The sequence below is a fragment of the Diabrotica undecimpunctata genome, chromosome 1 (assembly GCF_040954645.1).
Source record: "Diabrotica undecimpunctata isolate CICGRU chromosome 1, icDiaUnde3, whole genome shotgun sequence".
Taxonomy (NCBI): domain Eukaryota; kingdom Metazoa; phylum Arthropoda; class Insecta; order Coleoptera; family Chrysomelidae; genus Diabrotica; species Diabrotica undecimpunctata.
The window spans coordinates 199,108,863-199,121,233 of NC_092803.1; the positions used below are offsets into that span (position 1 = coordinate 199,108,863).

Sequence of the window (12,371 nt, forward strand, 5' to 3'; positions counted from 1 at the left end):
ATGATGATGGACCTCTGTAACAAAAACCTATATGTTTCCTGCAGTAGATTTTTTGGACTGAATTAGTTATTAACAAATTAAGGTCAGAAAACGGTAAATTTTCACTTGAAACAGATTTAAAAGTAACAAAAACTTTAAATAACGCCATTTTAAAGGTTTATATATGAGTTATAAGTTTATTACTCTCAAATTTGTTTCAAATACTTCACTTTTTGCTGATTAACGGAAAAAGTGAAAATTTGTAGGCCGGTTCGGTGTCACGAACAAACCTTATTTTCCTGATCTATAATTCTTATCGGAGTATATCTTCTACGACCCACACAATCTTCTTTTGTCATTAGTCAATGTTGGCTTATTTAGCTATTATTTTGTAAAATTATTTAGCCATTTTGATCAAGTATATTATTTTTTATGTGAACTATTAAATACCTTACTGTTTTTCTTTTTTAGATCTCAAAAATATCTCGGTGGCGCACCCGCCAAAAGGACTGAAGCACTTGGATATTTCATACAATGAATTGGAAACACTTCCAAGTTGGTTATCAGAATGTAACGAACTACGATCTCTATTTGCCAGTAACAACAATTTGTTATATCTACCAGAAAATGTATTTTTGAACGAACTACCGTTTTTGCACACACTTCAACTAGCTTACAATCAGCTGCAAAGTCTTCCGTCGATATCCAAAAGATTACCAATTCAAGAATTATTTATGCAAAACAACAGTTTATCAAATTTACCTGAAACGTTTTTTAAATTTTTTCCAAATATCAAGGTGCTCAATCTGTCTAATAATCGGCTTTGCGATCTACCAAAACCAGACGAAGTGTTGCAAATAGAAAAGTTATTTTTAACAGCAAATTGTCTTATAGATAAGTCTTTGGAAAGATTAGCTGCATTTTTACGCAACATCAAGATACTTCACATAGCTTATAACAACTTTACCTCTTTACCAGAAAACTGTGCAATATTTTGGTCCGAGTTAGAAGAATTGGTGGTATCCGGTAATAAATTATTGAAGTTGCCTGAAAATATTGAGCGAATAAAACATTTGTCGGTGCTAAGAGTTCACTCCAATCTCCTGCAAACTGTACCTAAATTATCTTCATTGTCAAGCTTGAGGGTGCTAGATCTAGCTCATAATCAGCTAGATCGTATTGATCTCACTTTACTTATACCTCCTAATCTAAAATTCCTAGATTTATCTTGTAATACAAAACTACACGTAGACTCGCATCAATTTAATACTTATAGAACTCAACGACCGATGAGTTTGGTGGATGTTTCTGGAAAAAATAGAACGACTTTACCTTTAACACCTTCTCCGTTTTGTGAAAACGACTTCACTGAACATTGTTGGTCAGTAGGATTTTCAGAAACAGCAGGAAATAAACAAAAACTCTATATATCACAAATTCGTCTGCCTGCTTTTTGCAACACCGAAGGTCTCTTTGGAATATTTGACGGAGAATCTAACAACAACATTCCACTTGGTGTCGATAAGATTGTTCCAAGAGTTCTTTTAGAAGAACGAACTGTGAAAGAGACTGCTCATGATTATATGAAATACACAATGTTGTCTATTCATAAATCTTTAAGGGATAAGGGACTAAAATATGGTATTAATTCAATTTTAACTCACGTCTTAAAATCAAAACAGACTGCTGAATACTCATTTTGCGGCAGCATTAAAAAGTATGTAATGAAAATTGTCAGTGTAGGAGATATTAGAATAGTTCTTGGTAGGGTATCTGGGCCTGTACGAGTTCTGCCCAGAAAGCAACGAAAACAGATCAGAACAAACCCACAAATACAATTAACAATACCAGATCCGGATGTTACGGAAATATTTTTGGAGGAACAAGACGAGTATATGATAATAGCCAATAGAAATTTGTGGGATGTTATAACTCCAGAAAATGGAATAAAGGAAGTAACTTTGCAGAGAAATGTTATACTGGCAGCAAAAAGATTGCAAGATTTGGCTCAAAGTTATGGTGCTGAGGAGAATTTAAGCATCATCGTTGTAAAATTCAATGTTTTAAGCTCTGATGTTGATCTACTAATGAGAGAGTTGAGGCAAACTATACGCAAAAATAAGTTCCAGGGTGATGTAGGTAATAATACTGGTGGGTGTCAACCAGGTTGCTGTTGTGAAGCTTTAAACCAAGAATGTTTAAATTGTTTGGAGCAAATTCCTATACCGCCTCCCATGTTACCATGCGACGATCGATCTTCTCCTAGTGGTCAAAGTGAAAACAATTGCAGCGACTGTAATTTTTCAGCAAAAATGTTCATCAACCAGCTTAATAAACAAAATGAAAGTAGATCAGTAAGAAGTCTCACTCCATCGATTTTTGAATCCGTTGATACAAAAACTAATCCTGAAAGGAGAAGCTACAGAGGAGTCGCTAAGGCGTTAAGACAAAGAAAGGAAGAAGAAAGAAATAGAGAAGATTCAGATTCTGCACTATCAGAGGAACAATTTAAATGTTGGGAATATATGCTCGAACAAAACACTCAGCTCTTATTTGATAAGGAGTTAAATACTCTAAATAAAAACATGAAGAACAAACCTTCCTCACTAAAAATGGCTTCTTTGTCTAGAAGTTCACCTCAACTTGCAGAAACTACAACTACCACTAACAGTCAAGGTTCTTTTTTATCTAAACAATTTGGTAGTGCACGCTCTTTTAATCCTTTATTGTCGCGGTCTGGTTCCAGGTTTACTTTGGATAAGAAACAGCTGCTGGGGGGTCCATGCGCAGCTTATTTTGGAAGTTTGCAAAGGCTTATGCCGTATAATTTGGAATATGATTTTGCACTGATGCATGAAAGAGGACTGGCAGACTCTTTGGATCTGGATAGGATGCAACAATATTGGGGCGTTACTACTACTGAACTGTAGGTATTCCTGTGCTAAGTTGTAAAATAGTTAATGTTTATACAAATTGTTTTATAGTTTTAAGTATAAGCAATAAAGTAAGCAAAATGTATTTTATTTTGTTGTTATTTCGACTTAATCTATGAACATTATGATCAAGTACATAGAAGTTGTCAGTCATAAAAGGGTAAGCCAGGTAGTCTACAAGGCCACGGGAGATTTTTAATAGGTCATTTGATTCAACATGAATCACATATAAAACAATACTATAATATGTATTAACAGCTTTAGAAACTATCATCATCATTCTGGCTTTACAACTTTGCGTGGGTCCTAGCCTCCTCAAGAATTTCTCTCCAGTCGTCCCTATCCGTCGCCTTTCTCCGCCAAGCGCGTATTCCCATATTTCTTATGTCTTCATCGATGTTATCAAGGAACCTTGTTCTGGGTCTTCCTCTTCTTCTCTGACCAGTGAGTCTATCAAAGAGCGTTTTTCTAGCTGGGTCATTTTGTTCCATCGGTATTACATATCATATCCACCTCAGACGTCCTATCTTAATATGTTTTACGATATCAGGTTCCTGGTATATTCTATAAAGTTTGAAGTTGTATCCTTTTCTCCACACTCCATTGTCATTCACTGCTCCACAGATTCGCCTTGCTACTTTTCTTTCGAAAGATCCTAACATGTTTTCATTATTGTTTGTTAGATTCCAGGTCCCTGAACCATATGTTAGGATTGGGCATGTTATTGTTTTGTAGGGTTTTTTTGTATTTCTCGATATAATTGTGGATTTAAGGAGGAGATTAAGCCCAAAATAGCATGTGTTGGCCGTGCAAATTCTGCGGTTTATCTCTGCGGTAGTATTATTTTCAGCGTTAAGAAGCGCTCCCAGGTATACAAATTTGTCACTGCTTCGATGACGTCGTTTTTTATAACGAGTGGTCGTAGGATTTGTGGTTGGTGTTTACTATTATACCCATTTTTGTAGCTGTACCTTCTGTTGTCACCATTAGGACTTTCTTAAATATTTTGTGGCTGATACTGTTTTGTTATTATTTTTTGGTGGTTTAGGTCCTTTTTTTAAAAGTTTCTTAAGTTTTTTGCATTGGTCTATTTACTATCAATCAACGCTGATGGCGTAAGGAGCTACGTCGTCTGTGTTTCATGTAGCTACATTGCTAACTAGAGCTTTACATTACCAAAATGTTGTTTGGGTTTGTATATATTCGTAGTTTTCTTCGACTTTTCCCATAAAGTCAATGTCTTCTAGCTGTTAGTAGTTTAGAATGCATTCTTTTCTACAGTTCTATATCAATTTTCTTTTCTATTTTTTTCAAGAACCCATATAGTTCTCAGCGTTTAGCATGTGAATTGAGCACTTTATAATATTTTGAAGCTTCTGTATGTCCTGCGTATTTAGAATCTTCTGGGTTCTTCCACTTCCTTGACATAATTTTTCCTCGTCTGAGTTCTGTGGTTTTAAAGTTCTTGCCTGTTGTTGTTCTGGCGTGATTTCTGTTTCTTCTGCCGTTTTTTGGCTTTGTTATTTTACCTGATTATTCCATTTACTGGTTGATTTCTCTGAACCTACATATTTTCCTTTATAGAAACTCTCTAGGTCCTCTGTGCTGGTGATTTTTGGGATGATACCTATTCCTATGTTGATACGTTTCTAAGTGAAATTATCTTCGTTTTTCGATCAGTTTTTTATAATAAAATTATTGTGTTGAAATCCGTTTTGCTTGGTTTCTTCTTTTGATTTCATCTGTCTTATTGTAAAAGTGATTGTGATATATGTACTATCATTTCTTTTTGTAGCAAATAAACTTCAAATACTTCTTGTCTGAGTGGTATTCAATTATTGTTAATTATTGTTTTGTTCCAAGTACTAGATAGTGATCAGAATATATTATCACTTTCGCCGTATACTAGAGGTGTATCATCTACTTGGTTTTATAATTTTTCATTTACTATTATTCAGTGTATTATTGATCTCCATCCTCGATCTTCCTATATGTATTTATGAATGTCTTTAGGTTTAAAGAATATGAAATATATTATATACTGAAGGATTGCGCTTAAAATATATTGTCTAATAGACTAGGCGGGATCTGTAGAAATTCAGACCTTAATGGACATTTTCCATAGGAAGCTATTTTTTTGCTGGAATCCCTTCAGGATGTGCCCAATATCGATAATCACAATATGCGCCAGTCGCAAAGCCTGTGCTAGATTTTTTATTTAACAAAATATGAAAACAATTGAAAATTTCTCTTTTTTTTTGCTCCTATTTTCGTTTATAATTCGGAAAGTATTGATCCTAGAGAAAAAATTATAAGAAGTTAAAATTTCGTTATTAAATTTTACACAATATTTCGTTAGCTAGAAATTGAAAATTTAATGTTTATTGTTGAAAAAATAGCAATAATTGGAAAAAAAAGTACAAAAAAATTAAGTTAATCCTTTAAATGTTTTTGACTTTCTAAACTTTACTTACAAGCTCCGCATAGAAAAACTTTTTAATATGTTTAAAACGTGTGCTAAATTTTGTTAAGATCGGTCGGATAGGTTTTGCATAATAATTTTGCAATCCAGCCTACTGGAAAAAAATCGCAAATTTTCAAATTTATAGTAGGCGCTAAATAAGGCTCTCAGATAGTTGCAAATTTTTTTACATATAAACGAAGGCTCAAACTTTCAAACTCTTTTTGTAAAATTCAAATCGGTTCAGTAGGAGAGCCTAGAAATTTTTTTAAAGTTTTAAACATTTTTTAGGCTTATAAACAAATTTAATAATTTTACGAGCTTTAAACATATCCCTCCAAAAAAAGAAAAAGACTTTAAAAAAAATATTAAAGATTGAGTCAAAATAAAGTTTATTTATGAAAAAAAAAAATTTTTTGTTCGCCTTTGTTTTAACAATTTAAATTATTTATTAATAATTTATAAATACATATTTGTTTACTAAAAGTAACAATTTACTTCAATGTATAAATTGAAAGCTCAGAAAAAATGCATGAAGAAAAATGCAATTACTTGTTTAACATACAATTGTTTATTGCAAATTTCCCAATTTGCAATTAAAAATGGTATTTGAAAATACGATATTTGAAATCCTTGTCGTCCGAGACAAAAAAAGAGCAAAATTGGTTAACAAGAAGCCGAGATAATGCAATTTTTAGAGCGCGCTATGATTTTGAACTCGCCGATTCACATTTCGAGTGAATGTCCCCCATCACCACCTCTCATGCATTCCGAGCGACATTTTACGCGAAAACGGTTTTTTATTTGTCTTTTTTATGGATGTTGCCGTGAAGCGCATTACGTAAAACTTTTCATATAAAAAATACTTGACAATACGAGGGTATTTGTTTAAAAACGAGCCCTCTATCACATGGTTACACGGCAAATGTATGCCAACTTTGACCTTCAATATCTCGGCAACCAGTAAGCCGAATGCATCTTTTTTTTTAAAGAAGCGTCTTTTAATGTTCTTTAAGTGTAAAAATTTTGAAATTGATATGTTTAAAGCTCGTAAAGTTATTCAATTTGTTTATAAGCCAAATATATATATAAAAAATATTTAAAATTTTAAAAAATTTTCTAGGCTCTCTTAGTGAACCGATTTAAATTTTACAAAAAGCGTTTGAATGTTTGAGCTTTTCTTTATGTGTAAAAAAATTTGCAACTATCTGAGGGCCTTATTTAGGGCCTACTATAAATTTGAAAATTTGCGATTTTTTTCCAGTAGGCTGGGTTGCAAAATTATTATGCAAAACCTATCCGACCAATCTTAACAAAATACGAGTCTTAACGAAATATTGTGTAAAATTAAATAACGAAACTTTAAACTTATTATAATTTTTTCTCTAGGATCAATATTTTCCGAATTATAAACGAAAATAGGAGCAAAAAAATGAGAAATTTTCAATCGTTTTCAGATTTTGTTAAATAAAAAATTTAGCACAGGGTTTGCTACTGGCGCATATCGTGATTATCCATATTGGGCACATCCTGAAGGGATTCCAGCAAAAAAATAGCTTCCTATGGAAAATGTCCAATCCAAAACAAATCCCGCCTAGACTAAAGAAATATTACGCATATGGTTAGTAAATAAAACTCTTTTAAATATATATCTTTTCATTTATTCGATAGACATTATAGAAACAATAAATAAAACTGAATACTTTGACGACTAGAATATTAAAACAGACACAGATCCTTTTTTCATTGACTAGAGTGTATGTACTATTTTCACTGTACACGAATGTTATTTAAAAATAACTGTAGTTGGTAAATTTTACACAGAATATTATATGAGTTTTACAATTTACTTTACTTTAAGTTTTTTCTCATGACAAATTCTACTAACAGATCAAAATGTGCTTCAAATTTATTGTTTTTTCAACTTGTTGTTACTTTAAGAGTGTAGTTTTGATAGATTTATTAATTTTTTTTGCAATGTTAACATATCTGGGAACATAGAACGTTGCCACTACACTGGAGAAATTTTATATTTATAAATCACGACTGTTATCAATCAATTGTCGTGATTTACAAGTTGTGATCAATACGTACGTATTTATACAGTGTGTCCATTCTACAACAAAACTTTATTATAAAAACATCAAGATGACGACGTTGTCGGCTCTTATTTGATGACATTTTCAGATCAAAATGAGCTGATTCCAAAAAAGTATAATACTCGGGGTCTAATGGATATAATTTGAAAGATATGCGCTTAGAAAATAATTTATTTATTATCAATTGCAAAAAAGTAGCCTACTACTAGTTTTTAGTGAACTGAAATTATTTTTAGTAACGTTTAATAACAATTAAGTAGTACAATAATATTATATTAATTCGTGAATGTTCTTCGTTATTGCTTAGAATTAATTTGAAGTAGAAATGAATTTGAGTGTAAAGCAAAGAATTAAAATACTCATGATGATTGGGTATGGAGACAAATCGCGAATCCAGAAAGACCCATAACGCAGTCAACAGTAAGTAAGATTAAAAAGATATTTCGAGAAAGTGATACGGTCGAAAATGCACGCAAATCAGGTCGTCCCTCTGTAAATTATGATACAACATTAGATGTTATACCTACTTGCTTTTAAAGATGCGCATAATTCTGTTCGTAAGGTTAGTCGTGATCTCGATGTTTGTAACACAACGGTACACAAAGTAATAAAACTTGAAAAATGGCACCCCTTTATATGCATACAATGATGGATAACTGCCACCGAAACCCTCTCTTGGTTCAAAATATTATTTTTTTTGATGAATTTACATTCACATTAACTGGCGGGGTCAACCGTCAGAATTGAAAGAAGAATCACAAGAAAACCCCAACTGGATGCGGGAAAATCATACACAATACCCACAAAAGGTAAACGTATGGGCTCAAATTGTAAGAAATAGAATCATCGGATCCTACTTTTTCGAAATTTAAACGGGCCAACATACCTCCAGTTTTTAAGGGGGTATCTCGTACCTACTTTAGTTAATTTATTCCCCAGTAGAATTAATAAATACATGGGACATGAAATACATCGGCCTTGGGTGGGCAGCATTTGGAAAACTGAGAGAAACTTTTAAAAGTGAGCTGCCCACATGCCTAAAGAGAAAGGTATTTGATCAGTGCGTCCTCGCAGTCTTGACGTACGGAGCAGAAACACATACCTTAACAAAAGCAGCAGCTACCAAACTGAGAGTCACGCAGAGAAGAATGGAGCGGTCCACGTTAGGAATAACTCTGCGAGACAGAATAACCAACGAAGACATCAGGAGAAGAACCGGAGTGACTGACATCATCGAGAAGATAGCCAGACTAAAATGGTGATGGGCAGGACACATAGCCAGAATGACAGATGGGCGATGGACAAAGAGGTTATTGAAATGGAGGCCAAGGGAAGACAAGAGAAGCGTCGGTCGACCACCTACAAGATGGACTGACGATTTAAGAAGACTCAATAAAAACTGGATAAGGGCGGCGCAAGATAGACGGGGTTGGAAACATGAGGAAGAGGCCTATGTTCAGCAGTGGACTCTTGAGGCTGGATGATGATGATGATGAGAATTAATCCTGAAGGTTTTGAAGAAAGGTTATGGTTTCAACCGGATGGTGCGCGTCCGCATTATGCTGTAGATGTTCGAAGGTACCTAAACGAAATTTTTCCGAACAGGTGAATTGGAAGACGTGGACATATTGAATGGCCAGCGAGGTCGCTAGACCTCAATCCTTTCGATTATTTTATGTGGAGTCATTTGAATGTTGTTTATAAAACGAAACCGAAGGTGTTATATTTAAAAAAAGAGCCGATGACGTCACCACCTTAATGTGTATCACCATGCATAATGAAATTTTATTGTAAAAGGCTTTTCATTTAGGAAATATCGAATTTATTCCATACTTTACGGACACACTGTATACATTTTCTAATGAAAAATAAACTGGATTTTAGTTCGCTTTATCTTGCACCTACACTAAGGTATAATAACGAAAATATGTGCAAAAAAATACACCTCGTTATATAGGCCAATATCTACAAGACGAAAACATACTGACGAAGAGGGGAGTAAAGAATATTTCCAAAATTTTTTTTGTCCTTGAGAATATGGAAAAAGGAAATAAAGTTAATAGAGTCGTAAACAACTTGAGGTACACAGATGGCGTAATTATAGTTGAAAGTACTAAATACTTGCTGGACTTAAAACACAATATAAATTATTAGAATGACTTCTTTGAATGTTAAGACTTTTAAAATTATTTTTAGAAAATTCTTGGGCAACTTTCAGCTACTCAAGTATATGTACTTAGTTCTTGTTGCTATAAGGGGTCAAAAAAGAATGATGGGAACAGTTATAAATGATGGGAATCGATTTGGAACTTCAAGCATCAAGCATTATGAAACAACATCCCATTTAGTACTCATTTATACGAAATATGTACTAGATTCTCAGATACATAAATTCTCAAAAATACAATGTTTTGTATTTTAAGAACGATTTCTGAAGTGAAAATCTAAACGTTCAAATAAACTTATTTTAAAGTAAAATAATTGTGGTTTATTCCCAATAAAAAAAGTAAATTGTATTAAGATGCCACAAGAAAGTATTTTCAAAACAATAAAATCTTTTTGAAGAGAGTAATTAATATGTAATAGTTATTTATTGTACAAAACGATAAAATTGTACTTTATCTTCGAGAGCGTTTTTTAGCGTCGAGACGTCAGTCGAGACGCTAATTATGCTCGAGAAGATAATGCGATTTTATCGTCGTGTGCAATACAACAATTTTTTCTATAGCAAGACTTCAAGTTCAGGTGAAAAATAGAATTTCAAAGAAAATTGTAATTTTTAGCAATAAAATCGCCATTGTGTTGCTCCGTTGCTAGAGATATGAATTACTCTTCAACAAATGTCAAACAAATGTTACGTTTTGGTTTTTGCGGAAAATATTGTTGCGTATTGTGTACAAAGTGAATAAATACGAAATGGACGAAAAAGAATTGACATAAGAAAAGGAAAACCTTCCATCAGATGTAGAAAATGCAGCGTTGGAAGCAGAAAGTTTATTGTTGCCACAAAATCTAGGATGATGTATGAGAAAGAATACCAGTCTTTTAAAAAGTGGAAAAGTATTAAGAATATCAATGGCGTGAGTAAAAAATTGCTTCTGGCTTATTTTTCTGAAAAGTCGAAGGAAGCGATGCCATCGTCATTATGGTCGTATTATTCGATGCTGAAGCGTACGTTGTTGGTGAATGAAAATTGTGACATTTCTAAATTCAGCAAGTTAACCACCTTACTAAAAAACCTGAGTGAAGGATACAAAGCTAAAAAGTCCAAAATCCTGGAGTCAGATGACATTATTAAATTTCTGACAGAAGCTCCTGATGACGTCTATTTGTTGATGAAGATTATTGCTATTTTTGGTGTGCATGGAGCGACTAGGTCCGATGAATTGTACAAGTTAGAAGTGTTTAACGTGGACGACAGAAAATTGGTGATAATCGTTTCATTATCTGATACTAAAACCAAGCAGGAAAGGTCGTTTTGTATTACTGACAAGAAAAGTGGACTGAGTTTCTTGGAAATTGTGAGAAAGTATATTGCCTTGCGCCCCAAAAACGTACCTCACAGTAAGTTTTTTGTAAATTGTAAAACCGACAGCAAAAGTGCACTACTCAACCGGTGGGGATTAACACTATATATAATATCCCCAAGAATATTGCAGATATTTTGAAACTTGCAAATTCAGAAATGTACACGGGGCATTGTTTCCGTCGTTCTTCAGCTACTATGTTCGCAAATTCTGGAGCTGATCTAGTAAAAGTTAAACGTTTAGGTGGATGGCAATCGTCATCTGTTGCAGAATCTTACATTGAAGAGTCAATAAGCAATAAGATTGCTGTATCCAAGTGTACACTTGGCGGACCAGAAAATCAATCCAGTACCTCGAATCAAGTGTTTAAGCAAACGAGTACAAGTTATGATGCTCCACAAATAGATATTTCTAATAATGTTAATTGTAAAATTTCAGTTGGTTTTAATCCTTAATATGTTTGAATTTGTAAATTTTATTGAATAAAAAAAAGTTAAAACATTTTATCTACTCTTGCTGTTAAAGTGTCACTTTATCTACCCTTGCGGTTAAAGTGATACTTTATCTACTAAAAACAGTTGTTATAGCAACACTTTAACATTAGCTATGGAAAAAAAATTATTTTGTTATATTTTAAATCAATCCCATACTCATTTAGTGTTTTATGACAAAACAAAAAGCTGCAGTAAATTATTTATCTGTTATAATAGTCTGCATAAAACTTTGAAATTTTTTGGTCACTGCCAATTTCAATATCTTTTTTTATTCAAAACTTTGTACAATATTTTTTGAAATTGACCGATTGTTTATTTATACAGTGATACATTGACAACCAAAATTATTTTTGCCTATAATTTAACTTCCCCCTAATTTTTACAGTAACGATCTGGTAAAACTGGTAATAATCAGACATGAGTATAGATATAATTGGACACGCAAGCAAAATTATATATTTAGCAATAACATTTTTTGGTATCACTCAAACAAAACTTTTTTTTTCGCTCGTACTCAACCGAAAATAATTTTTTCGCCGAATTTTTGATTCGCCGACATGCACATAAAAATAATAATTTTTGTCGATAACTAACTAGAAGTAATTGCCGCAAAACTTTTAATAACAATAAAAGATATTTTCTTCGGAGGTAGTAGCCATTCGATGCAGCATATGATGATCAAACAGAAATTTCAATAGTGCGCTGGAATGGTAACTCGGTTTTTCATCTGACTACTCTACAAATCAATAATGAAATTGGTACAACAGAAAAGAGGAAAAAACAAATTAACGTTAACAGCTCAGGTCATTTCGGTATATAGCAAATATATGGGTGACGTCAATTTACATACTAACAGTATGTAGCGTTATAACTGCTAC

The 12,371-nt window shown here is 33.0% G+C and overlaps 1 protein-coding gene across 1 annotated transcript in view; it reads left to right on the plus strand.

Moving 5' to 3' along the window:
• The window catches only part of Phlpp (PH domain leucine-rich repeat protein phosphatase), a 41,949-nt gene extending 38,962 nt beyond the window's left edge, over positions 1 to 2,987 (plus strand). Inside the window, exon 6 of the mRNA XM_072520969.1 lies at positions 451 to 2,987. Coding sequence (XP_072377070.1) covers positions 451 to 2,909 — 2,459 coding nt within the window. The 3' untranslated portion in view covers positions 2,910 to 2,987. The remainder of the gene's footprint in view (positions 1 to 450) is intronic.
• The last annotated feature ends 9,384 nt before the right edge of the window (positions 2,988 to 12,371 follow it).